At 42.3% G+C, this 25361-nt stretch overlaps 1 protein-coding gene across 1 annotated transcript in view; it reads left to right on the top strand.

Moving 5' to 3' along the window:
• The window catches only part of GTPBP1 (GTP binding protein 1), a 126295-nt gene that overhangs the window by 86620 nt on the left and 14314 nt on the right, over positions 1 to 25361 (top strand). Inside the window, exon 10 of the mRNA XM_073592522.1 lies at positions 6440 to 6618. Coding sequence (XP_073448623.1) covers positions 6440 to 6618 — 179 coding nt within the window. The remainder of the gene's footprint in view (positions 1 to 6439; positions 6619 to 25361) is intronic.

Below are 25361 nucleotides of genomic sequence, written 5' to 3'. Positions count from 1 at the left end.
AAAACACACACACAACGATCACCAGTTAATGGATTACAATTGTATTTATTAACAAAAGCAATTTTGACAAAAACAGTTATATATATTTACACAGACTGAAAAATAAGATATGAAGCTGCATAAATTTTAAAATGCAGATACAGTGGTGGGCACTTAATGGATTTTAACTGCATTTTTCTTACCACACAGGTATTTTAACAGCTGTATGTAGAGTACAAGTGTGTTTGTATTCTACTTACACTGTCTCATACATGTGCTCTGTGACATTATTTCTCTGCCCCCCCCCAGTTTGCACATTCCACTGTGTTAACTCCTAGTGTGCTGGAAGGTGCAAACGGGAGCCCAGAGAAATGTCACAGACACAGTACAGGAACTTCACAGGGCTGTTTGTCAGTTGTGGATTGTAATCCCTCCTGACCTTCCAGCAGCCGTGTGTGTGAATTCCTGTACCTTGTAGTGCACCGGATTAGTGCACTACGTAAAGTGGAGTTCCACACGTTTTTTAGTTTATTAAAAGTCAGCAGCCACAAAAAGTGCAGCTGCTGACTTTTAATAATCAGACATTCACCTGTCCCACGGTCCATTGATGCGGCCACATGGAGCCTCGCTCCTCTCCCTCTCCTCGGTGCCGTCATCTACTGTGGGCAGTGACACCCGCCCATGACAGCTTATGGCTTCACAGCTGGGCGCAGACTGCACGAGCTGCACTGCGATCTGCCATTGGCCAGCCAATCTTCTGGGACCCAGAAGATCGCTGGCTGGGAGGGGCCGCCTAGTAAATTTTTTGTTTATTAAAAGTCAGCAGCTACAAAAAAAGTGTATCTTCTGACTTTTAATAAAAAGACACTCACCTGTCCCACAATCCAGCGACGTGGCCACCCAAGCCCTCCATTCTCTCCCCTGCCTGTCCACGGCACTGGCAATACTACTGTGGGCATCCGGCTGTGACAGCTTGCAGCTTCACAGCCGGGTGCGCATGTCTCACTGCGCTGTCCTGCTCAGCCGGGCAATCTTCTGGGAACTGTGATGAGTCCCAGGAGATTGCAGGGAAGAAGGGCCGCCTAGGCAGCCCAAGCGGAAGCTCGTCGGTAATCGTGATGCATCGCGGAATCGAATCGTTGACCAGATAATCGTAATCGAATCGTGAGACCAGTGAAGATGCGCACCCCTACTGAGCAACTTAGTCCATAGGGGACAGGCTGGAAGTTCAAGGGTTAAGTGGTAACCGGTAATGTAATGGTTAAAGTAGGCTAGGCGGCTGCTGTTTCCTCAGAGAGCTGGCTCTGTGATGGATGAGAGAAGGGTAGAGAAGGAAGCGCCACCTGAGTGTAGTGTTAACAAATGATGTTTAATGACACCAGGTAAAAACACACTTGCAGGATAAAAACATATAAAAGGCTCATCTGTATAGGTATGTGGTCCTCGGTGTTCCCTCTGATCCTGTGGTGGTGACGCTGCAGGGATGCTGGGCTGCAGAAGGTGGATTACCAGCCGGGAGCTCCTTGTGTGGCCATCAGGAAGAGACTAGGGGCCGGCGTGGAGCGCACGTGAATAGGCCTATTGAAGGAGCAGTGGCTCCGAGCGCGTAGCCTTCTCTCAACCTCTCTGCTAGCCCTCCTCCCTGGACGATCCCTCCCCTGGATACCGAACCCGGAAGCAGACGGACGACCTGTGACGTCATGCACGCTTCACGTGCGCTCCACGCCATCATCCCTGCAGCGTCACCACCACAGGATCAGAGGGAACACCAAGGACCACATACCTATACAGATGAGCCTTTTATATGTTTATCCTGTAAGTGTGTTTTTACCTGGTGTCATTAAACATCATTTGTTAATACTACACTCAGGTGGCGCTTCCTTCTCTACCCTTCTCTAATTGCGCTGAAGAGCTTACTCTACTTTGGTAGCTAGGTGGTGGCACGAATCCACAGAGCAGCATCGTGTCTGGAAGGAGCTTGTGTGAGTGAGATGCGGACTGGATCAAAGAAGCCCCCCCCCGGGAGAAGTAGCGGGGGAACAGAGCGGCAGTGGGCGCGGGCCATCGAGAGTGACCGAGGACAGCACCACCCCATTGACTCCTCAGGACCGGGAGACCGAGGGGACCGTGAGGAGACAGGTCTGACCAGGAGAAGCGGCAGGTGAGTGTGCCGCAGACCAGTGGGGGTGAGTAACAGGGGAGCGGTGGGAGCAGTAACAGGCAGACTGACCAGGGGAGACCGTAGACACTGACAAGCCCTGCAAGTGACAGATTGCAAGGGTGTTTGAACAGGACCAGAGCGGTCATAACCAATTAACATAAAAATAAAAAACTGCCTGAGTATTGTGGAGGGCCTGAGTATTGTCTTGTTGAGATCCCGTGTATTGAGTATTAGTGTCAGGAAGCTAGTTGTTAGTTAATTTGGACAGGGTATAAGACCCAATCCCCATTAAATTAGTAGGTACGATGCCCGGCAGGTGTGGAGATGCGACTCGGTGTACATCTTGCGGCATGTATGCGTTCCTTGAGCATCCAATCGAGGGCAAATACTGCTGGGCAAAATGTAAGCACATTGTTTCGCTTGAAGTCCAGGTTCTGAATCTAGGGAAGCAACTATCAACACTGAGAAGACACTCTATACTAAAGGAGAGTTGGGATTGTACCCAGCAGGGGCCAGCACAGAGGTGTGTGGAGATGAGCGGCAGGCACCAAAGCAGAGTAGATTTGTGACAGGCAGGAAGGATAGAGTGGAAAGTGCCAGGGAGGCCGGTCCTGGGCTGGAACGTCCCCAATAAGTACGCCCTGTTGAGTGACCTTTGTGAAACCAGTCCGGGACCGGCATTGCTGGAGCTGAGTGACTCCCCTAGCTACCAGGGAGATAACTCCTCCAGTGAGGGTGGGAGTAAAGCCAAGGGAAAGAAAAGACAGATTCTGGTGGTAGGGGACTCAATTCTTAGGACAGAAAGGGCAAGCTGTCACAAAGACCTAAAGCGCCAAACTGTATGTTGTCTACCGGGCGCTCAGGTTGGGCACATCACGGATCTGGTGAACAGATTACTGGGAGGGGCTGGGAAAGACCCGGCTGTCATGGTGCACGTTGGCACCAATGACAAAGTCAGAGGTAGATGTAGTGTCCTAAACAATTTTGGAGACTTATGCCCCGTATACACAATCGGAAATTCCGCCAGCGAAAGTCCGATGTGAGCTTTTGGTCAGAAATTCTGACCGTGCGTATGCTCCATCGGACTTTTGTTGGTGGAATTTCCGCCAGCAAAAGATTGAGAGCAGGTTCTCTATTTTTCCGATGGAAAAAGTTCCTATCGGAAATTCCGATCGTCTGTAGCAATTCCGACACGCAAAATTCCTACGCATGCTCGGAAGCATTGAACTTAATTTTCTCGGCTCGTCGTAGTGTTGTACGTCACCGCGTTCTTGACGGTCGAAAGTTCAGAGAACTTTTGTGTGACCATGTGTATGCAAGGCAATCTTGAGTCGGAAAAACCATCCGTGTGTACAGGGCTTTAGGAGCTAAATTGGGGAAAAGGACCTCCAAGGTAGTTTTCTCAGAAATACTACCGGTAATTCGAGCCACACCAGAAAGGCAGAGTGAGATTAGGGAAGTAAACAAGTGGAGCTGGTGTAGAAGGGAGGGGTTTGGGTTCCTGGAGAACTTCTCTGTTGGTTACCAGCTCTATAGAAGAGACTGACTGCACCTAAATGAGGAGGGTGCAGATCTGCTAGGAGTAAAGATGGACAAAAAGTTAGAGGGGATTTTAAACTAGGCGACGAGGGGGGGAGGGTCCCGAGGTAAAGATGGTCAGCGTGGGACAAATTACAGAGGGTAGTATTTGGGGGCATTAGTGGTAGGTTGACTAAAGCACCTCAACCTGAGGTAAGTACAGTAAGAAGTCCTATTTGCAACCTCAGAACACCCAGTAAGGAGATAGTATGCTACTGGTATAAACTATGTGGCACCTGGTATAAACTATGTTCAACAATGCCAGGAGTCTGGCAGACAATATGGAAGAACTAGAGCTACTGTTGTATGAGGAGGATTTAGATTTTGTAGGAATTTCAGAGACTTGGTTCAACAGCTCTCATGATAGGCTGGCAACCATTGAAGGGTATTCCCTATATTGCAGGGATAGAGGGGGTAAAAAAGGGGGAGGGGTATGCCTGTATATCAAAAATGAAGTACAAGTGAATGTGAGAGACGACATCACTTAACACTTATGGAGCAAGGGAGGAGGTGGAATCCTTATGGGTAGAGCTACAAAGGAAGGAAACTAAGGGGAAAGTGATACTGGGCGTATGCTATAGTCCTCCTAACCAGAAGGAGGAAACGGAGGCAGACCTATCTCAATTTGGATTATTGGCAAGAATGGGAAGTGTCATTGTAATGGGGGATTTTAATCATCCATACATAGACTGGGTGGAAAGAACCGCGCATTCATCTAAGGCTCGCCAGTTCCTAAGTGTCTTGCAGGACAATTTCATGGGTCAGATGGTAAATGCACCAACTAGAAACAAAGCGTTACTAGACCTACTGATTGCCAACAATACAGACCCGACCACGGATGTGGAAATACGGGGTAATTTAGGAAACAATGATCATAGGTCAATTCGTTTCAGTTTAAATCACACAAATAGGAAACATAAGGGGAATACAAAGACACTGAATTTCAAAAGAGCCAACTTCCCTAAACTATGATCCTTGCTAGAAGATACTAAGGGGGATAAAATCTTCGGAACAAAGAACACAGAGGGAACATGGGTATGCTTTTAGGAGCATATTAAATAAGGGTATTAGTCAGCGCATTCCAATGGGGAAAAAAAATGTAAGAGCTAATAAGTCCTGGATGGCTTAACTCCAACATAAGAATGCATATAAAAGCAAAGGAAAAGGCCTTCAAAAAATTCAAGGCTGAGGGATTATCATCAGGATTCCAACTTTACAAAGAATGCAACAAGACATATTAGGGTGGCTAAGATAGAACACAAAAGGCACATAGCGGAGGAGAGTAAAGAAATTCTTTAAGTACATAGTAAGAAAGGGAGGTCAGATCATATTGGTCCCATAAAGAATGATGAAGGGAATCTGGTTACTAAGGATGGAGAAATGGCGAAGGTATTAAATTTATTCTCTTCAGTCTTCACGAGGGAATCAGGGGGGAGGGGGGGGGGGGGAGCCTTCAGTAACCAAAACTGCAATGTTTATCCTCATGACACGTCACAGGAAGCACCCTCATGGCTAACACAGGACAGAATTAGAAATAGACTTGAAAAACTTAACATTAATAAGTCACCAGGACCAGATGGCTTGCACCCGAGGGTCCTTAAGGAACTCAGTCAAGTAATTGCCAGACCATTGTTCCTAATTTTTATGAATTGTCTACTGACTGGAATGGTACCAGCTGATTGGAGAAAAGCCAATGTAGCACCAATATTTTAAAAAGGGCCAAAATACATCCCTTGGAATTACAGACCAGTTGGCCTAACACTAATTTTGTATGTAAGCTCTTGGCAGGGATAAGGAATTATATACAAGAGTTTAGTAATGTCAACAGTATCATTAGCAGTAATCGGCATGGATTCATGAAGAATTGTTCTTGCCAAACCAATCTAACCTATCTAAACTATGTAACTGCCATCCCGGACGCCCCGCCTTTCCTGGGACAGCCCTGCCAGCGTATTCTAAAGTTTAAAAAAAAAAAAAAAAAAATCACTGCCAGCCCCTTTTCATCTCTCCTACACTGTCAGGGTCCTTGTAAACCGATGCCTGTAAATACCTTATTAGCTCAGTTTTTTTCTGGCTGCTCTGCTGCTCCTCCTCCAAGTCTAGCTTTAGATTGGAGGAGAGCAGTCACGTGACCGGCCATGAAATGTATTGTGGACTGTATGCGGTGGAGCAGGTCTACAAGGCCTTCTACCTGGTCATCTCTGCAAATATGCACCATATGGTGTTTGAGTGTTTCCTTTTTATCAGATGCAGCTATTGGTTCAGTAGTGCTCCCATTGGTGTTTTCCCACCTATAGTCTTTTGTTGACATCCACTGAGTGTTTTTGGGTACCACATGTGCTCTTGGTGGAGAAACAGATTTTGTACCTGCTATTAAACTTTTTTTTTTTTGTGAAGCATATATGTAGACACAGAGCTGTTCTTTCAAATTCCAATATTTTGCTCCACCTTATGTCCTGTCCTGAAATATAAAAGGACAAGCGAAAGATACATTTCATTGTTTGCTTAATGCTCTTCCACCCAGTATAATCTGTGTTCCCTTGTGTGTTTCTTGAAAAATTGATGGTTGAAAATTTTTATGTTAAATCTGAATCGTACACACAATGCTGATCACACTTGAAACTCACTACATGATAGCAGTGCAACTACAAGTTTTATAGATAATTTATTTTTATTCTGTTTACCTAAAGTAAATGATGGAAAATGTCGTCTTTATTCCAGTGCATTGTGGCAGTATCCGTCAAACTGCCACCATCCTCAGTATGAGCCGTGACTGCTTGCGCACTGGAGACAAGGCTACAGTTCACTTCCGATTCATAAAAACACCTGAGTACTTGCACATAGACCAGCGACTGGTATTCAGAGAGGGTCGAACGAAAGCTGTGGGCACAATAACTAAGGTATTTTGATGAGATGTATGCAGAACAAGGTCTACCTAAAGCAACATACTATGTGTTTTTAATTACCCCAAATTATTCTTGTGTTTTTAGATTACATGTTAAAGTGGAACATCAGTAATTTTTTAATCTTTCCATCTATTAAAGTGGTTGTTAACTCAGAATAAAAAAAAAAAAAACCTGCAAGACAAAGGCATAATGAGCTTGTATGCATGGCATACGAGCTCATTATGAAATGCCTTAGATTGAAGTCCCCGTACATCGCTCCGGCTGGTGACATGGCTCCCGGAGTTAGTTCCAGGTATTGCGGGCTCCGGCGCTGTGATTGGCCGGACCTTTGACGTCACTCCCACGGGAGCCGCCGGTAACGGCTCACTAGCTGAAGCAATGGCACAAATGTGCCATTGCTTCAGTGCTTATGTCCCTATGACATTGGCACATGCTGATACAGGCGATGTCTCCTAAACCGTGTAGGTTTAGGAGATATCTGGTGTAGCTACAGGTAAGCCTTATTATAGGCTTACCTGTAGTAAAAAGTGGTCTGTAAGGGTTTAAAACCATTTTAAATCCTGTGCCCTTGTTTTAGCTTTTGGATAGTAAAACTTTTTTTTCCTGCTAGGAAATACCTTATACAGCCCACTTCCTGATTCTTGTCTGGTAAAAAGCCTAGGCTTATGACATCACGCACAGCGTGCGCGCGCTCTCTCGCTCTCTCTCTCTCGCGCTCTCTCTCTCGTGAGTTTGCCATGAAGGGAGAGGATGAGTCCTAAGAGGGCCAATGAGAGCTGCAGAGCTGGAGGTGTGCCTCTGTGTAAATCCAGGAAGTGATCAGGCAGCAGCTTCATCTGCCCACAGTTAAAATGGTTGCAGCCAGACTCAGTGGAGGGAGATTTCTGATTTCTGCAGCATATTTGGCAAGTACAGAATCGGAGGATATATAAAATATGCAAAGTGGTTGGAGGGAAGCTTCAGAATGGCAAAGATGGTTTTTATTACAAATTATGTGAGCAGACTGCAGTTCCTCTTTAAGTTCAATTAGAGGTGGAAAGATTTCTTTGGGAGCCCTGCTACTTAATTGTGATTCCCTTAACAATCCATATCTGGACCCACAATAACCAATGCCCTCAGTGTCCTTACACCTCTAAATCTAGTTGCTATGGGTTACACACTCTGTACTCTCTAACAAAAGTATTCTTAGGTTTTATAGTTTTAAGAATTCTGCTGTACACTTATTCCTTTAAACCGTTTTGAGCTTAAAGTCTCACAAAGTTTTTAAACGTTTACTTCCCTCATGTAGCACTTGGTCCTGTTGAAATCTGTCCTGCTTGTTGCCAAGCAGTGTGGTTTGGCCTTGCTGTTTGATTGTGCTGCTAGCAAGGGGATGGAGTGACTGCACTGGTCTTTGGAGACTAGGGCCTCTCTGTAGATCAGCGTTGCTGTTCACTCCAGATCACGGAGCCTGTGGGCTGTGTTTTGTCTTCGTCTTTGCTTGTAAATACACAGCCCCAGCAGATAGACCACATGAACCCCGCAGCACTGAGTAATATTTTCTCAATTGCCAGGCAGCACTGCGGGGCTGGGTCATACTCGGCACTGGCCCTAACAGCTCTGATCATTTGTTCATAACTGTAAAACATCACTCAGTGCTGTGTATTCTATTTGCTGGGGCTGTGTGTGTTTACAAGCAGCCACAGATGGATGCACAGCCTTGCAGCACTTAATAATCTTTTGGGGGAAGATGGTAGTTGCGCTGTGATGAAGGGGGGGGGGGGGGAGCTACAAAGATGACTAAAGTGGCAAAGTGAACTAAAAAAGCAGAAACGGGCCAATGCATGAATAGATCCTACATGCTAAAAGAACATGGTGGGGATGCAGTGCAGTGCAACATAGCTGATCAACATGACATGTTGCGGGCAGACAAATCCTAATATATAAAGGTAATCATGAAACAGTGACTGCTTGAATATAGCAAAACAAAAATGCATATACTAACACAAATAGGATGAATAATGACACAATGCAGAAAAAGAAAATATATAATGCAAGAAAAATAGATGTGGGCTAGTGCCCCATTAGCAAAAACGTGCCAGATCCTGGTGAAATCCCTAGGACAAACATGAATATTAGTTCTATCATCCAGTCCAAAAAACAAAAACACGTGATGAGAAACACAAAACAAGTCCAATCGTGAAGGGAGGGGGGATCTTCAGTGAGGACACCTCCGTGTTTGCAAGCCGCTTACCTTACAGCTGTAAGGTGTACAGCCTGTGTTGCAAATGACCCGCAGGTGTAGACGTTCCGTGTATACAGGCAGTGACAATGATGAACATGCCAAGCGAAATATAAAAAATAAAAAGTATACAGCATGTAAAATAACTCTGCAACGACCACAGTGGAGGGGGGGCAAGACACACACAGGGGGAGGTTGCACTCACTTTCATGAAGTGAGTGTGGGCATCAATCCACGAGCGCCGAGCTCGTATGCCTCCAGGAGTGTCACCAATCTGGAAACTGGAATATGTCCCCGTGCCTCTCTCCTCAGTGTTCGTCAGGTAGAGTAGTGATGTACAGTGTGAGGGGGAAAGAGACGCACATAGCGTGATCCCATATAAAAGGTATATTTATTTAATAAAACAAGTCCAATCAACTTACATTTAAAACAATGCTGCAGTGTGTAGTAACTACGAGCGCCGAGCTCGTCTCCTGTTTGTCTGTGGCAGCGTCCCGTGCTCCAATCCTAATGCATATCGTCACGTCACGTGACTTCTTCAGAGGATAACACGGGATAGAAAGCCAATGCTTATATATAGTCCCCTTGTAATGGGCGCACGGCGGCCATTTTCCTAAAGCCCGCTCTAATGTTAATGGGTGCCCAGCAGCCATTTTTTCAAAGCCCATCAATACAAAGGATAGCACACAGTGCTGTTGCCTGTTGTCAGGATGGCTCTAACAGGTCAGGTTGGAAAGAATGTACTTAGCCACAGACCAGATCAGCTAGAACATAATCTCAAACTAGATTTTAGAAACCGAAAAATAAAAACCACAATGCAACGCCCTACCAAGACGCACTATCACATATATGGAATTGTACTGAAAATGCATAACATGTGAGATATGCGGGAAAACAAAAACGTAAATAAAAATGGATCTTAATAAAAATTAAATAAAAAATATATAAAATGAAAAAAAAAATATATATATAGATGATGAAAAAAATATAAATTTACATATACAAATAAAAATAAAATAAAATGAAAATGAAAAAAAAATAAAAATTAAAAATAAAGATAAAAATAAAGTAAAGTAAAAATAGAAAAAAAAAGTGAGTGAAAATAAAAAGAAAAAATAATAAAATAAAAATAAAAAATAAAGTAAGAATAAAGAATGAAAATAGCACGACGGGGAAGACGGAAAAACCGACCCAATGCAAGAAAAAAGAAAGGAGGAAGCTGGAGCTCGGGACGTGTCACAGACCTACTAAATGAATAATAAAAATGTACAAAAATACAAATATAAAAATATGTATAAATATATAACATTACAACCAATGTGATCTAGTAAACTAGTGCAACTAGAAACAGAGAGTGGTTGACTTGATGAAAGGAAAGGAACTACTAACCGAGGAAGAACACTAAGAAGAATATTGAAGCCTAAAAGTCGCTAAGGAAACAATTTACGTCAAACTCGATGTTGAGTCCCTTCGGCACAAGGGTGTCCATGGAAAAAATCCATTTGGACTCGAGTTGACTCAAAATCCTTACTTTGTGTCCCCCACGCCATGGTCTGGCGTAGGGTACGATACCCCAAAATTTCAAATGACTGGGGTTCCTTTTTATGGTATTTGTCGAAATGCCTGGACACATTGTGTTTGTCGAAACCCTTTTGGATGTTCTGCACATGTTCCTTTATACGGACTCTCAATAGCCTTTTGGTGCGGCCCACATACTGGAGGCCACAGCTGCACTCCAATACATAGACCGCTCCCTCGGTGTTGCACCCGATGAACTCGTTGACATCATATTGGGTGCCATTACTGTTTGATTTAAAAGAGAATACTTTTTCATTCGGACGTTTGGTGCGGGTACAGGCATAACAGCGTTTACAAGGGTAAAACCCTTTACCCGTAAAGAAAGAAAATTGTTTTTTTGGGGGATCAATCACACTTTTCACTAGCCGATCTCTCAGGGTGGGTGCCCTTTTATAGATGAACTTTGGTCTATCTGGTAGTACCTCTCTTAGGCCAGTATCGGATTTTAGAATATGCCAATGGCGAGATATAATGCTTTCAATCTTTTTGTGTTGAAAGTTGTAATCAAACACCAGGGGTACCTGGTCTTGCTGGCACATGGGTGTTTTATCTTCAAGCAGTTCTTTTCTTTGCATTTGTCCGACTTCTACTATTTTATCTTTTATAAACTCTTGATCGTATCCTTTGCTGGTAAATCTCTCTCCAATCATTCTGGCTTGCATATAAAAGTCTTCTTCCAAAGTACAATTGCGTCTTAGTCGCATTAACTGGCCTTTAGGGATGTTAAATATCCAGTTACTGTGATGGCAACTACTTAGAGGTAAATAACTGTTACGATCGACATTTTTAACCACTTAAGGACCAGCCTCGTTTTGGATTTTAGGTGTTTACATGTTTAAAACAGGTTTTTCTGCTAGAAACTTACTTAGAACCCCCAAACATTATATATGGTTTTTCTTCTAACACCCTAGAGAATACAATGGCGGTCATTGCAATACTTTTTTTTGCACCGTATTTGCGCAGCGGTCTTATAAGCGCACTTTTTTTGGAAAAAATTCACTTTTTTGAATAAAAAAATAAAACAACAGTAAAGTTAGCCCAATTTTTTTTAATATTGTGAAATATAATGTTACGCCAAGTAAATTGATACCCAACATGTCATGCTTGAAAATTGCGCCCGCTCGTGGAATGGCGTCAAACTTTTACCCTCAAAAATCTCCATAGGCGACGTTTAAAAAATTCTACAGGTTGCATATTTTGCGCTACAGAGGAGGTCTAGGGCTAGAATTATTGCTCTCGCTCTACCGGTCGCTGTGATACCTCACATGTGTGGTTTGACCACCGTTTTCATATGCGGGCGCTACTCGCGTATGCGTTCGCTTCTGCGCGCGAGCTCGTCGGGACAGGGGGGTTTTAAAAATTTTTTTTTTTATTTTTATTATTTATTTTAAAATATTTTATTTATTTTTACACTGTTTAAAAAAAAAAAAAAAAAAAAATTGTTTCACTTTTATTCCTATTACAAGGAATGTAAACATCCCTTGTAATAGAAAAAAGCATGGCAGGACCTCTTAAATATGAGATCTGGGGTCAAAAAGACCTCAGATCTCATATTTACACTAAAATGCAATAAAAAAAAAGTCATTTAGAAAAATGACATTTGAAAAAATATGCCTTTAAGAGGCGTGGACGGAAGTGACGTTTTGACGTCGCTTCCGCCCAGCAGTATCTTGGAGACGAGTGAGCACCATCTTGGCCTCACTTGTCTCCTGACACACAACGGAAGAGGACGCGATCGCCTCCGCCGCTACCGACGGCTCCGGTAAGCGGCGGAGGGCACCGGATCGCGGCGGGAGGGGGGGGCCCCTCTCCCGCCACCGATAAAAGTGATCTCGCGGCGAATCCGCCGCAGGGACCACTTTTATCTGAAAGCCGGCCGCCTCACGAAAACGGGGATACCGGGGTTATGGCAGCTAGCTGCTGCCATAACAACGATATCCCCGTTCAAACTTAGGACGTATATAGTCGTGCGGCGGTCGGGAAGTGGTTAAAGAATGTTTTAGTGGTGTATTGATTGTTAATACGTGAGATCTCTAGATCGAGGAAAGAAATGGACTGTTCCTCAATCTGCCAGGTTAATACGATGTTTTTGATGTTATTGTTTAGTTTGAGAAAAAAAGAGGTTAGGAGATCATGATCTCCTACCCATATAATAAAAATGTCATCGATGTATCTTTTATACAGTCGTAGTTCTTCGGGGGGGATCTGTAAACACCACTTCCTCTTCCCATTGGGACATGAATAGCCCTGCGACACTGGGGGCAAATTTAGCCCCCATAGCTACTCCTGTTTTCTGATGGTAAAATTGTTTACAGTACCAAAAATGGCTGTTTCAGACAGAAATCGAGGCACTTAACGAGAAATTTCCTCTGGAACCGGGGAAGTTCGGTATATTTTCTCAGACCCCACTTCGTGGCCTCACATGCCGCAAAGTGGGGTATGATCGTATACAGTGACGAAACGTCAGCTGTTGCCATCCATACAGTGCCAATGTCTACTCTTTGTTCAAGTGTCTGGAGCATTTGTTTCGTGTCGCGTAGATAAGCCTTTGTACTTTGTACTGCCGGTTGGAGGTATTTATCAATATATTCACCCAATCTCGCTGTGATTGATTCTATGCCATTAACGATCGGTCCTAGAGGGGGATCTGTTCTGTCCTTATGGATTTTAGGTAATGCGTAGATAATCGGAGTTCTACAGGCCTCTGGGACCAGGTACTTGGATTCTTTTTTATTAAGAATGCCCTTTTTAAGGCCCAGTTGAACTACTTGTTCAAGTTCTTTTTTCCATTTAAATATGGGATTATTGGGAAGTGTACAATATGTATTCTGATCTTCTAGTAGTTTCATCATGCCATTATGATATTGTTCGGTGGTAAGAATCACGATTCCACCGCCTTTGTCTGAGGGCCTAATAACAAGATTCTTTCTTTTGGTGAGTTTTTGAATGCCAATCCTGATATTTCTTGGTTCTTCTCTTATTTTGTAGGTTAAATTCTTAATTTCTTCCGTCACAAGATTCTTGAAGACTTCTATGTGGGTATTGTCCTTCGGCTTCGGGTTGTAAATCGATCTATTTCTCAGATTACTGTGTAACACTGAATCTTCTTGCGTCGTACTGACATTAATGGGTTTTTCCAACAAGTATTTTTTGATATTCAATTTTCTTATGTATTTTTGTATACTTATATACGTTTCAAATTTATCAAGATTCTTCACCGGTGCGTATTTTAACCCCTTATCAAGCACTACTAGTTCTTCCTGGGTTAGTGGTATATCTGTGAGATTAAAAATGCCTTCTCCTAGGTCTCCCTTTTTCGTTTGTTTTCTCTTTCCTGCTCTACAGCCTCTTTTCTTGTGGGGCTTGTTCTCCTCGTTTCTTCCGTTCTTCTCGGGGGGATGATGTTCCATACCTCTCTCTAAAAAAGATCTATTCTGACCTTGTTCGTATTGGTAGTCATAGTAAAATCCACCGTCTCTATCTGTGTCTCGGAGATCCCTCAATGGGGCGTAATAGTTATGTTTGGATAGGACTCCGTTCTCTAGGTCTAGGCGGTGCATATGGTAGTTCTCTGCCTTCTCTGGGCCCATAATAGTAGTTTGGGCCCGAACTTCTATCGCGTGGTCTATGATAATCTTGTTGACCATATTGATTCTCTCTTGTATCATAGTTATTTTGAGGATAGGTTGGATGTCTATCCTGCCTATACGGTTCTTGTGGAGGACCTAATAAATCTAAATAGATCTAATAAAAGACCTTACTGGCCACGACCTTCTAATGGACCCAGAGAGACAAGAGGTCCTCCACAAGAACCGTATAGGCAGGAGAGACATCCAACCTATCCTCAAAATAACTATGATACAAGAGAGAATCAATATGGTCAACAAGATTATCATAGACCACGCGATAGAAGTTCGGGCCCAAACTACTATTATGGGCCCAGAGACGGCAGAGAACTACCATATGCACCGCCTAGACCTAGAGAACGGAGTCCTATCCAAACATATAACTATTACGCCCCATTGAGGGATCTCCGAGACACAGATAGAGGTGGATTTTACTATGACTACCAATACGAACAAGGTCAGAATAGATCTTTTTTAGAGAGAGGTATGGAACATCATCCCCCGAGAAGAACGGAAGAAACGAGGAGAACAAGCCCCACAAGAAAAGAGGCTGTAGAGCAGGAAAGGGAAAACAAACGAAAAAGGGAGACCTAGGAGAAGGCATTTTTAATCTCACAGATATACCACTAACCCAGGAAGAACTAGTAGTGCTTGATAAGGGGTTAAAATACGCACCGGTGAAGAATCTTGATAAATTTGAAACTTATATAAGTATACAAAAATACATAAGAAAATTGAATATCAAAAAATACTTGTTGTAAAAGTCCATTAATGTCAGCACAACGCAAGAAGATTCAGTGTTACACAGTAATCTGAGAAATAGATCGATTTACAACCCGAAGCCGAAGGACAATACCCACATAGAAGTCTTCAAGAATCTTGTGACAGAAGAAATTAAGAATTTAACCTACAAAATAAGAGAAGAACCAAGAAATATCAGGATTGGCATTCAAAAACTCACCAAAAGAAAGAATCTTGTTATTAGGCCCTCAGACAAAGGCGGTGGAATCGTGATTCTTGCCACCGAACAATATAATGGCATGATGAAACTACTAGAAGATCAGAATACATATTGTACACTTCCCAATAATCCCATATTTAAATGGAAAAAAGAACTTGAACAAGTAGTTCAACTGGGCCTTAAAAAGGGCATTCTTAATAAAAAAGAATCCAAGTACCTGGTCCCAGAGGCCTGTAGAACTCCGATTATCTACGCATTACCTAAAATCCATAAGAACAGAACAGATCCCCCTCTAAGACCGATCGTTAATGGCATAGAATCAATCACAGCGAGATTGGGTGAATATATTGATAAATACCTCCAACCGGCAGTACAAAGTACAAAGGCTTATCTACGCGACACGAAACAAATGCTCCAGACACTTGAACAAAGAGTAGACATTGGCACTGTATGGATGGCAACAGCTGACGTTTCGTCACTGTATACGATCATACCCCACTTTGCGGCATGTGAGGCCACGAAGTGGGGGTCTGAGAAAATATACCGAACTTCCCCGGTTCCAGAGGAAATTTCTCGTTAAGTGCCTCGATTTCTGTCTGAAACAGCCATTTTTGGTACTGTAAACAATTTTACCATCAGAAAACAGGAGTAGCTATGGGGGCTAAATTTGCCCCCAGTGTCGCAGGGCTATTCATGTCCCAATGGGAAGAGGAAGTGGTGTTTACAGATCCCCCCCCCCCCCCCCCGAAGAACTACGACTGTATAAAAGATACATCGATGACATTTTTATTATATGGGTAGGAGATCGTGATCTCCTAACCTCTTTTTTTTTCTCAAACTAAACAATAACATCAAAAACATCGTATTAACCTGGCAGATTGAGGAACAGTCCATTTCTTTCCTCGATCTAGAGATCTCACGTATTAACAATCAATACACCACTAAAACGTTCTTTAAAAATGTCGATCGTAACAGTTATTTACCTCTAAGTAGTTGCCATCACAGTAACTGGCTATTTAACATCCCTAAAGGCCAGTTAATGCGACTAAGACGCAATTGTACTTTGGAAGAAGACTTTTATATGCAAGCCAGAATGATTGGAGAGAGATTTACCAGCAAAGGATACGATCAAGAGTTTATAAAAGATAAAATAGTAGAAGTCGGACAAATGCAAAGAAAAGAACTGCTTGAAGATAAAACACCCATGTGCCAGCAAGACCAGGTACCCCTGGTGTTTGATTACAACTTTCAACACAAAAAGATTGAAAGCATTATATCTCGCCATTGGCATATTCTAAAATCCGATACTGGCCTAAGAGAGGTACTACCAGATAGACCAAAGTTCATCTATAAAAGGGCACCCACCCTGAGAGATCGGCTAGTGAAAAGCGTGATTGATCCCCCAAAAAAACAATTTTCTTTCTTTACGGGTAAAGGGTTTTACCCTTGTAAACGCTGTTATGCCTGTACCCGCACCAAACGTCCGAATGAAAAAGTATTCTCTTTTAAATCAAACAGTAATGGCACCCAATATGATGTCAACGAGTTCATCGGGTGCAACACCGAGGGAGCGGTCTATGTATTGGAGTGCAGCTGTGGCCTCCAGTATGTGGGGCCGCACCAAAAGGCTATTGAGAATCCGTATAAAGGAGCATGTGCAAAACATCCAAAAGGGTTTCGACAAACACAATATGTCCAGGCATTTCGACAAATACCATAAAAAGGGACCCCAGTCATTTGAAATTTTGGGGTATCGTATCCTACGCCAGACCATGGCGTGGGGGACACAAAGTAAGGATTTTGAGTCAACTCGAGTCCAAATGGATTTTTTCCATGGACACCCTTGTGCCGAAGGGACTCAACATCGAGTTTGAAGTAAATTGTTTCCTTAGCGACTTTTAGGCTTCAATATTCTTCTTAGTGTTCTTCCTCGGTTAGTAGTTCCTTTCCTTTCATCAAGTCAACCACTCTCTGTTTCTAGTTGCACTAGTTTACTAGATCACATTGGTTGTAATGTTATATATTTATACATATTTTTATATTTGTATTTTTGTACATTTTTATTATTCATTTAGTAGGTCTGTGACACGTCCCGAGCTCCAGCTTCCTCCTTTCTTTTTTCTTGCATTGGGTCGGTTTTTCCGTCTTCCCCGTCGTGCTATTTTCATTCTTTATTCTTACTTTATTTTTTATTTTTATTTTCACTCACTTTTTTTTTCTATTTTTACTTTACTTTATTTTTAATTTTAATTTTTTTCATTTTCATTTTATTTTATTTTTATTTGTATATGTAAATTTATATTTTTTTCATCATCATTTTTTTTTTTTTTTTTTCATTTTATATATTTTTTATTTAATTTTTATTAAGATCCATTTTTATTTACGTTTTTGTTTTCCGCATACCTCACATGTTATGCATTTTCAGTGCAATTCCATATATGTGATAGTGCGTCTTGGTAGGGCGTTGCATTGTGGTTTTTATTTTTCGGTTTCTAAAATCTAGTTTGAGATTATGTTCTAGCTGATCTGGTCTGTGGCTAAGTACATTCTTTCCAACCTGACCTGTTAGAGCCATCCTGACAACAGGCAACAGCACTGTGTGCTATCCTTTGTATTGATGGGCTTTGAAAAAATGGCCGCCGGACACCCATTAACATTAGAGCGGGCTTTGGGAAAATGGCCGCCGTGCGCCCATTACAAGGGGACTATATATAAGCATTGGCTTTCTATCCCGTGTTATCCTCTGAAGTCACGTGACGTGACGATATGCATTAGGATTGGAGCACGGGACGCTGCCACAGACAAACAGGAGACGAGCTCGGCGCTCGTAGTTACTACACACTGCAGCATTGTTTTAAATGTAAGTTGATTGGACTTGTTTTATTAAATAAATATACCTTTTATATGGGATCACGCTATGTGCGTCTCTTTCCCCCTCACACTGTACATCACTACTCTACCTGACGAACACTGAGGAGAGAGGCACGGGGACATATTCCAGTTTCCAGGCACGGGGACAGATTCCAGATTGGTGACACTCCTGGAGGCATACGAGCTCGGCGCTCGTGGATTGATGCCCACACTCACTTCATGAAAGTGAGTGCAACCTCCCCCTGTGTGTGTCTTGCCCCCCCTCCACTGTGGTCGTTGCAGAGTTATTTTACATGCTGTATACTTTTTATTTTTTATATTTTGCTTGGCATGTTCATCATTTTCACTGCCTGTATACACGGAACGTCTACACCTGCGGGTCATTTGCAACACAGGCTGTACACCTTACAGCTGTAAGGTAAGCGGCTTGCAAACACGGAGGTGTCCTCACTGAAGATCCCCCCCTCCCTTCACGATTGGACTTGTTTTGTGTTTCTCATCACATGTTTTTGTTTTTTGGACTGGATGATAGAACTAATATTCATGTTTGTCCTAGGGATTTGTCACTTGTAGTTCACCAGGATCTGGCACGTTTTTGCTAATGGGGCACTAGCCCACATATATTTTTCTTGCATTATATATTTTCTTTTTCTGCATTGTGTCATTATTCATCCTATTTGTGTTAGTATATGCATTTTTGTTTTGCTATATTCAAGCAGTCACTGTTTCACGATTACCTTTATATATTGGGCTTTGTCTGCCCGCAACATGTCATGTTGATCAGCTACGTTGCACTGCACTGCATCCCCACCATGTTCTTTTAGCATGTAGGATCTATTCATGCATTGGCCCGTTTCTGCTTTTTTAGTTCACTTTGCCACTTTAGTCATCTTTGTAGCTTCCCCCCCCCCCCTTCATCACAGCGCAACTACCATCTTCCCCCACTTTTGTCCCATTTGTCCTGCCTTGGATCAGTACTTAGGTGTTGCAGCAGTGTCCTTTTAGCATAGCCCCCCCCCCGACAGCACAGGAGTTTCCACTTTCACATTGTTTTTAATAATCTTTTTACTATTCTGAATATACAATCAGCGCTGTTGGGGCTGTGTGATGGATCTGTGAAGTTCTGGGTTTTCTAGCAGCCGGCAGCTCTGTCACACTGCCCTGCAGTGCTGATTGTTCAAGAACAGTCAGCTTAGAGAGGGGACAGAACCTCGGTGTTGGCTGTACCTCTCCTCACAGGAACATACATAAATTGGGCTCCAGTCTGACTTGGAGCTTACATGCATCATTAAAATGTACTGTATAATGAGGTGCGTTTAAGTCCTCAATGGGATCACTGATGAGAATGAAACCATGTGCTAAAAGCTAAAACATTTTTGTGAAAGTGCTTCTTTAAATCAGAATTGTGTCTTGACCATTTATATTTCACTTACCACTTGTACAGAGGTGAGCATTTTAGGGCTGCAACTAACGATTATTTTCATAATCGATTAGTTGGCTGTTTATTGTTTCGATTAATCGGTTAATAACCTTAAAGAAAAGTGTGGTGTATAATTTTAGTTAATATGTAAAGTTTAAAAAAAAAGCAATTTATTCTTAAATATCTCTATGCAGTGGTAAATATAAATAACCAACTATATGGTTAGGGAGTAAAATCTTTAATCCTCTCTGAGAATAACAGACAGAAGAGATATACTCTATATACTATTAGAGGTTGAATCTGGTAAATATTATCAGACTCAGATCAAATTTTTTTTATTTAAAGAAAAAAACAATTCTAGACGGTTTTGCAGATTTTCAAACAGAACTGTAATATTACATACTTTTCTGCAGCTTCTCCATTGAAGTATATTGAACCAAAAAAGCACCCTTTCCAAATACACAGCAGCTGAAAAAAGCATAAATATGAACGTTAAATGAACTGTAGTGCATTTCTGCAAAAAGCACCAAAAACACATGGGTGGGAACCAGGCCTAAGACATTTAGTAACATAATGGAGTTAAAAAAAAAAAAATTAGCCCTTCGTTTTTTTTACTGTGCAACATTGAAAGTTAATATTTACAGTAGAGATTTTTTGCTCTTTTTGTACTATATAGGGCTGATTTTAGCTTTTTTAACCCCATTATGTTACTGGCCGATTAATCGATTATGAAAATAGTAATCGATTAATTTCATAATCGATTAGTTGTCGATTAATCGATTCGTTGTTTCGGCCCTAGAGCATATACAGTACATTGTTTTTGACCCAATGTTTATGTGCCAAAAGCATCTTGTTCATCACAATCAGTCCAAACATTGAAAGTCTTTACTTTCGTTATCCACTTAAGTATCTGAACTATAACTTAGAACTTGGAAAATTGCTTTGTATTCTATGTTGAACAACTGATGAAAATGAGGGGTAAGGCAAACAAAGCAGGTAAAGGAGTTCCACCAGCCCCTAGCCAAGGAGGTATCCAGCGTTACATGTCAGCAGACACCAGTACAGTAGAGGATGGACTTAGTATCCCTAGGCAGGGGATCTCACTACGAACAGGGACTAGTAGACAAAAAATGTCGGAAAAGGACAATAAGGCTGGAAGACTTAATGACTCAGCCTCTACTCGACCAAGAAGCACTGGGAATAATTCCCAGGAAGGCCTTAAAATTCAAAATGGGGAGCAGAAGAAAAGAGGAGGTGAACCACTAACGGAAGATTTACAACCGATGGAAGCTCAGGAGGGGGCCCCTCAAATCAAAGATGCTGGCCGAGATGTTGGTAAAAATGGAGATTTCGTTAAAAGTAGACATTGCCACTATACGGTCAGGTATCGGGCAAGTTCTAGATAGGGTAGAGGAGATGGAGGAAAGGCTGGATACCCACGATGAAAGATTGGAAGAAGTGAACAGATACAATCCCTGCAGAGAGCAAATAGAGCTCTCTTATACAAAATGGAGGATCAAGAGAATCGAAATCGACATAAAAATCTGCGCATAAGAGGCCTGCCAGAAAAGCATAGTTGTGATGAATTAACAAAAGTGATGCAAGAACTATTTAACACCCTATTAGGGAGAGGAATGACAGAGACATTGAAAATTGATAGAGTACATAGGATTACAAGGTATTACACATCGGGGACTGAAAACCCAAGAGATGTAATAGTTAGGGTTCACTATGCTGAAGAGAAATCTAAAATTATGGAAAAAATGTGGAAATCGGCAGGAATCTCCTATGAAGGAGCTGAGTTACAGATTTTCTCACTTATCTATAGAGACTTTAACAAAGAGACTCCTTAAAGAGGAAGTTAACCCTTGTGGGTTTTACTTCCTCTTTATTTCCCTGCAAAGGTAAAGCATAATGGGCTACTATGCATTGCATAGTAGCCCATTATGTGTCACTTACCTGAAACCGAAGCTCGCGATGTCACTGTTGTCCCCACTAGCAGCGAGCGACCATCTTCACCCCTCTTCCTCCCGGGGCCGTAAACTCTGGCTCTGTGACTGGCCGGAGTTGCGTGACCTCACTTCCGCGCATGCCAGTCACAGCATGGCCCCTATTAGAAACGGCACAATGTGCCCTTTCTAAAGTGCGCATGCGCCGTAGACATCGGAGCTTGGCTTTTTTGTAAATGTCTCCTAAACTGTGGAAGTTTAGGAGATATTTCAAGCACCTACAGGTAAGCCTTCATATAGGCTTACCTGTAGGTAGAAGTGGTTGTACAGGGTGTACAACCACTTTAACCCCTTCCCGCCGAGCGTACACAGATGTGCGTACTCGGCTTTCGGGGGTTATACCTGGGATGATGCCCACAGCTGCAGGCATCATCCTGGTACTGTTTTTTTAGAGCCGGCGATTGGCTTTCCAGGTATAACAACCGATACGGCTTAAATATACCCCTCACGCTGCCTCCTGCCACTCTTACCGGGCCTCCCGATCCACCGGGAGGCCCGATCACCAATCTGCCGCCTCCGGCTAGTGACAGTGGAACAAAGCCGTAAGCGGCTTTGTTCTAGCCTCCTAATAGTACACACGGAAGCGACGTCATGACATCACTTCCCGTTTACTCGGCTGCCAATGGCGCTGGTTTAAAAAAAAAATACAGTATTCAGAATCGCCGAAAACGGCGATCTGAATACTTTGAAGTGCAAAGGAGGGGTTGGGGGTCTTTTAGACCCCCGATCCCTCCATAAAGAGTACCTGTCACCACCTATTACTGTCACAAGGGATATTTACATTCCTTGTGACAACAATAAAAGTGATCAAATAAATTTCTTTTAAACACAGCTTATAAATATAAAAATAAAATAAATAAGAAAAAAACATTTTTAAAGCGCCCCCGTCCCCTCGAGCTCGCGCAGCAAACAAAACGCATACGGAAGTCACGCTCGCATATGTAAACTATATTCAAATCACACGTGTGAGGTATCGTCAGAGCGAGAGCAATAATTCTAGCACTAGACCTCCTCTTTAACTGTAACCTGGTCCGTAAGAAAAATTTAAAGCGTCGCCTATGGAGATTTTTAGGTACCATAGTTTGTCGCCATTCCACGAGTGCGTGCAATTATGAAGCGTGACATGTTTGGTATCCATTTACTCGACATAACATCATCTCTCACATTATAAAAAAAATTGGGTTAACTTTACCGTTTGGTTATTTTAAAATGCATGAAAGTGTCCCTTTTCCCAAAAAGTTGCGTTTAAAACACCGCTGCACAAATACCGTGTGATTATAAAATATTAAAAAGAAACAGTAAATATGACAAGGCCTAATGTCACATCTAAAAACAAGCGCTTAGGAGTGGTGAATCTTCACAAGCAGTATATGTCAACAGCCAAAATTAATGGCAACAGCTGCTGCCTGAAAAAGTGTTTCTGAGACCAGAACATACACTGCTAAATCGTAATAGGAAAAAAGGCTAAAAACTTTTGGCAGCGCTTATAAAATGGTCAAGAATACTGAACAATCTAAATATATATAAAATCATATATGATCAAGTCTGTGCACTCTTTAAACACTAACACAGATGATCCAGAAAAGAGATAAGTCCTTCAGAAATTGAATGTTATGGAGAGAAATCACCAAGGATAATTGTATTCACTCCAAAGAATTCCACATCACATGTGCTTGAAAAGAGGGGGGGTGTGCAAGGGAACCCCCTCTTAAAAGACTCTCGCTGGATCCAATCTTGATCTTTAACGTGTAAGTCATAAGCCACGGGAACCCATGCCGGTATCCTCCCTCAATTAGACAATCGGAACAGCTCACAAATGATTCAGTGTTTCAACCAAAGAGAGAGGAGCAGACATAGCGTAATTCCCGTTTAAAAAAAAAAAAATTATTAATCCAAAACAAGAAGAGGATACCCCCCTTCAAGGTGTACACTTACAAGAATATATATGTCAACAAGCGGTGTTCACAAATCCACATCAGGTAATTACAGGTAAACAGCGTCTCCTACTACTCTCGAGAGGAACCTTCTGTCTTACCTTGGAAACACTGGTGTGTCTACGTACGTCGTGTGGCTCCACTCTGACGTGTTTTGTCACTCATGACATCATCAGAGGGTGGAGTCGCACGGTATTCTCACTCTATTTAAGCCTCTGGGAACAAGGGCCATTGGCTATTAACCCCCTGATATAAAATATTGCAACAATCACCATTTTATTCTCTAGATTCTCTGCTAAAAAAATATATATAATGTTTGGGTAATTTTCTAGCAAAAAATATGAATTTTGTAAACACCAAATGTCAAAGAGGGACTTAGTCATGAAAGGGTTAAACCACTGACTGAGCAAATGAGGACACTTAATGTACCATATCAGTGGGGATTCCTAGCCTGTCTTAAAGGGAAGAAAGATGACCGAACTGCAATCCTGAGATTCCTGGATGATCTGGCGGAATTCTGCCATAAATTGGACATCTCTTTCAACCCCCCCCTTACTACGATGGGAGGAAAAGGCAGAAACATAATTTCCCCAAAGCAATGTGAGGGGAAGGGCAAAAATCTTCATATCTGTATTTAACAGATATTGGCCTATAGCTCGCTGGGGCTGCTGGATCCTTCCTCTCTTTTAAAATAAGAGTTATATAGGCCAATAATGATTCCTCCCACAGGGTCTCTCCTTCTGCTAATGTATTCAGGTAATCGCATAACTTGGGGACCAGAAGCTTTTGGAATCTTTTATAGTATAGAGTTGAGTACCCGTCAGGGCCATATTCTTTATTGCTCTCCCCACCTCTTCATGCTTAATCAGAGCTTTGAGTTGTTCAAGCTCCTCCTTAGGCACCATGGGAAGATCCGCAGGTACTCTTGGGCTTCCATGTCTTGTTTCCCTCTATTTTCCCCTCTCTGACCCACATTATACAACGAACTACAATATGAGTGGAATACGTTCGCTATTTCAGGGGATCCTGAAAGAAAACTGCAAAGAAAAAAAAAAATTCTTTACTTCTCTTAAGAGGCATGGTGAGTCTTTTTTGAAATTTTTTTTTTTTTTGCCACAAGTTTTTCAAAAATGCAGAAAGAAAATGAAAATTGGTGTGTTTTTTTTTTTTTTTTTTTTATAAAAGATAAAAAAAAAAAAGTTGCAAATGAAGTTATTTCTCACACACTGCACGTACATACCTAGAATAACACACCCAAAACACTTTCTACTACTCCTTCCAAGTATACGGATGCCACCTGCTTGAGACTTTCAGTGTTTGGACTGATTATGTATCGGACATTGTATCCTGTGTATCACAAATTCAACTAACATTGCATCCAAAACAATGTAGCGTCGCTATACAGTCCCTGTAAGCCAAGCAAGTCTAGCCTACTGGTACGTGGCTGCCCCCAGGAAGGCTATGTTCACTGGCCAGGAACACTGTTGTTGGCTGCACTGGTGTGGCAGCAATCTGGAACACACTTGCTGGCTGTACTTGCTCTGGTGACTCTGTATTGATGTGGTGGTGATTAAGGGCATTGTTGCTGGCTTCACTTATCTGGTCACAGTGGTGTGGCAGCAATTGGGAACACTGTTGCTGGCTTACACTGGTCGGATTACATTGGGACTGGTGTGGCGGTGGTCAGGAACACTGACTGGCTACACAGATATTGTGACACCATACTAGGGTGGCTAATCGGGGACAAAATCACTATGGAAAAAATAAAAACATTCTTATGATACAATTTGAAATTGACATGCTGTCCGGTGGTAGCCATGGTGTATTGGGTGTTTTTTGGTGATCGGTTCATTCAATAAAAATATTATTGGTTAATAATCTGGTTTGATACCATTTGAGTATATTGCTGAGTGTCAATAAGCAACATTTTTAATGAGATTCCCAGACCTCAAAAAACTTGCATACCTGTGCTTCTTTGTTTAGGGAGGCCTCTACCCATTTTATTTGGCATACCCAAGGCTGGCCACAGACTGCAAATTTCTTTCCTGCGACCACAAGTTGCAGGAAAGAAATTTGCACGATTCCCCCATCAACACACAGTGTTGACAGGGGAACTC

This window comes from Aquarana catesbeiana, linkage group LG07 (assembly GCF_042186555.1).
Source record: "Aquarana catesbeiana isolate 2022-GZ linkage group LG07, ASM4218655v1, whole genome shotgun sequence".
NCBI lineage: Eukaryota > Metazoa > Chordata > Amphibia > Anura > Ranidae > Aquarana > Aquarana catesbeiana.
This window is presented reverse-complemented; position numbering and strand designations above follow the sequence as displayed.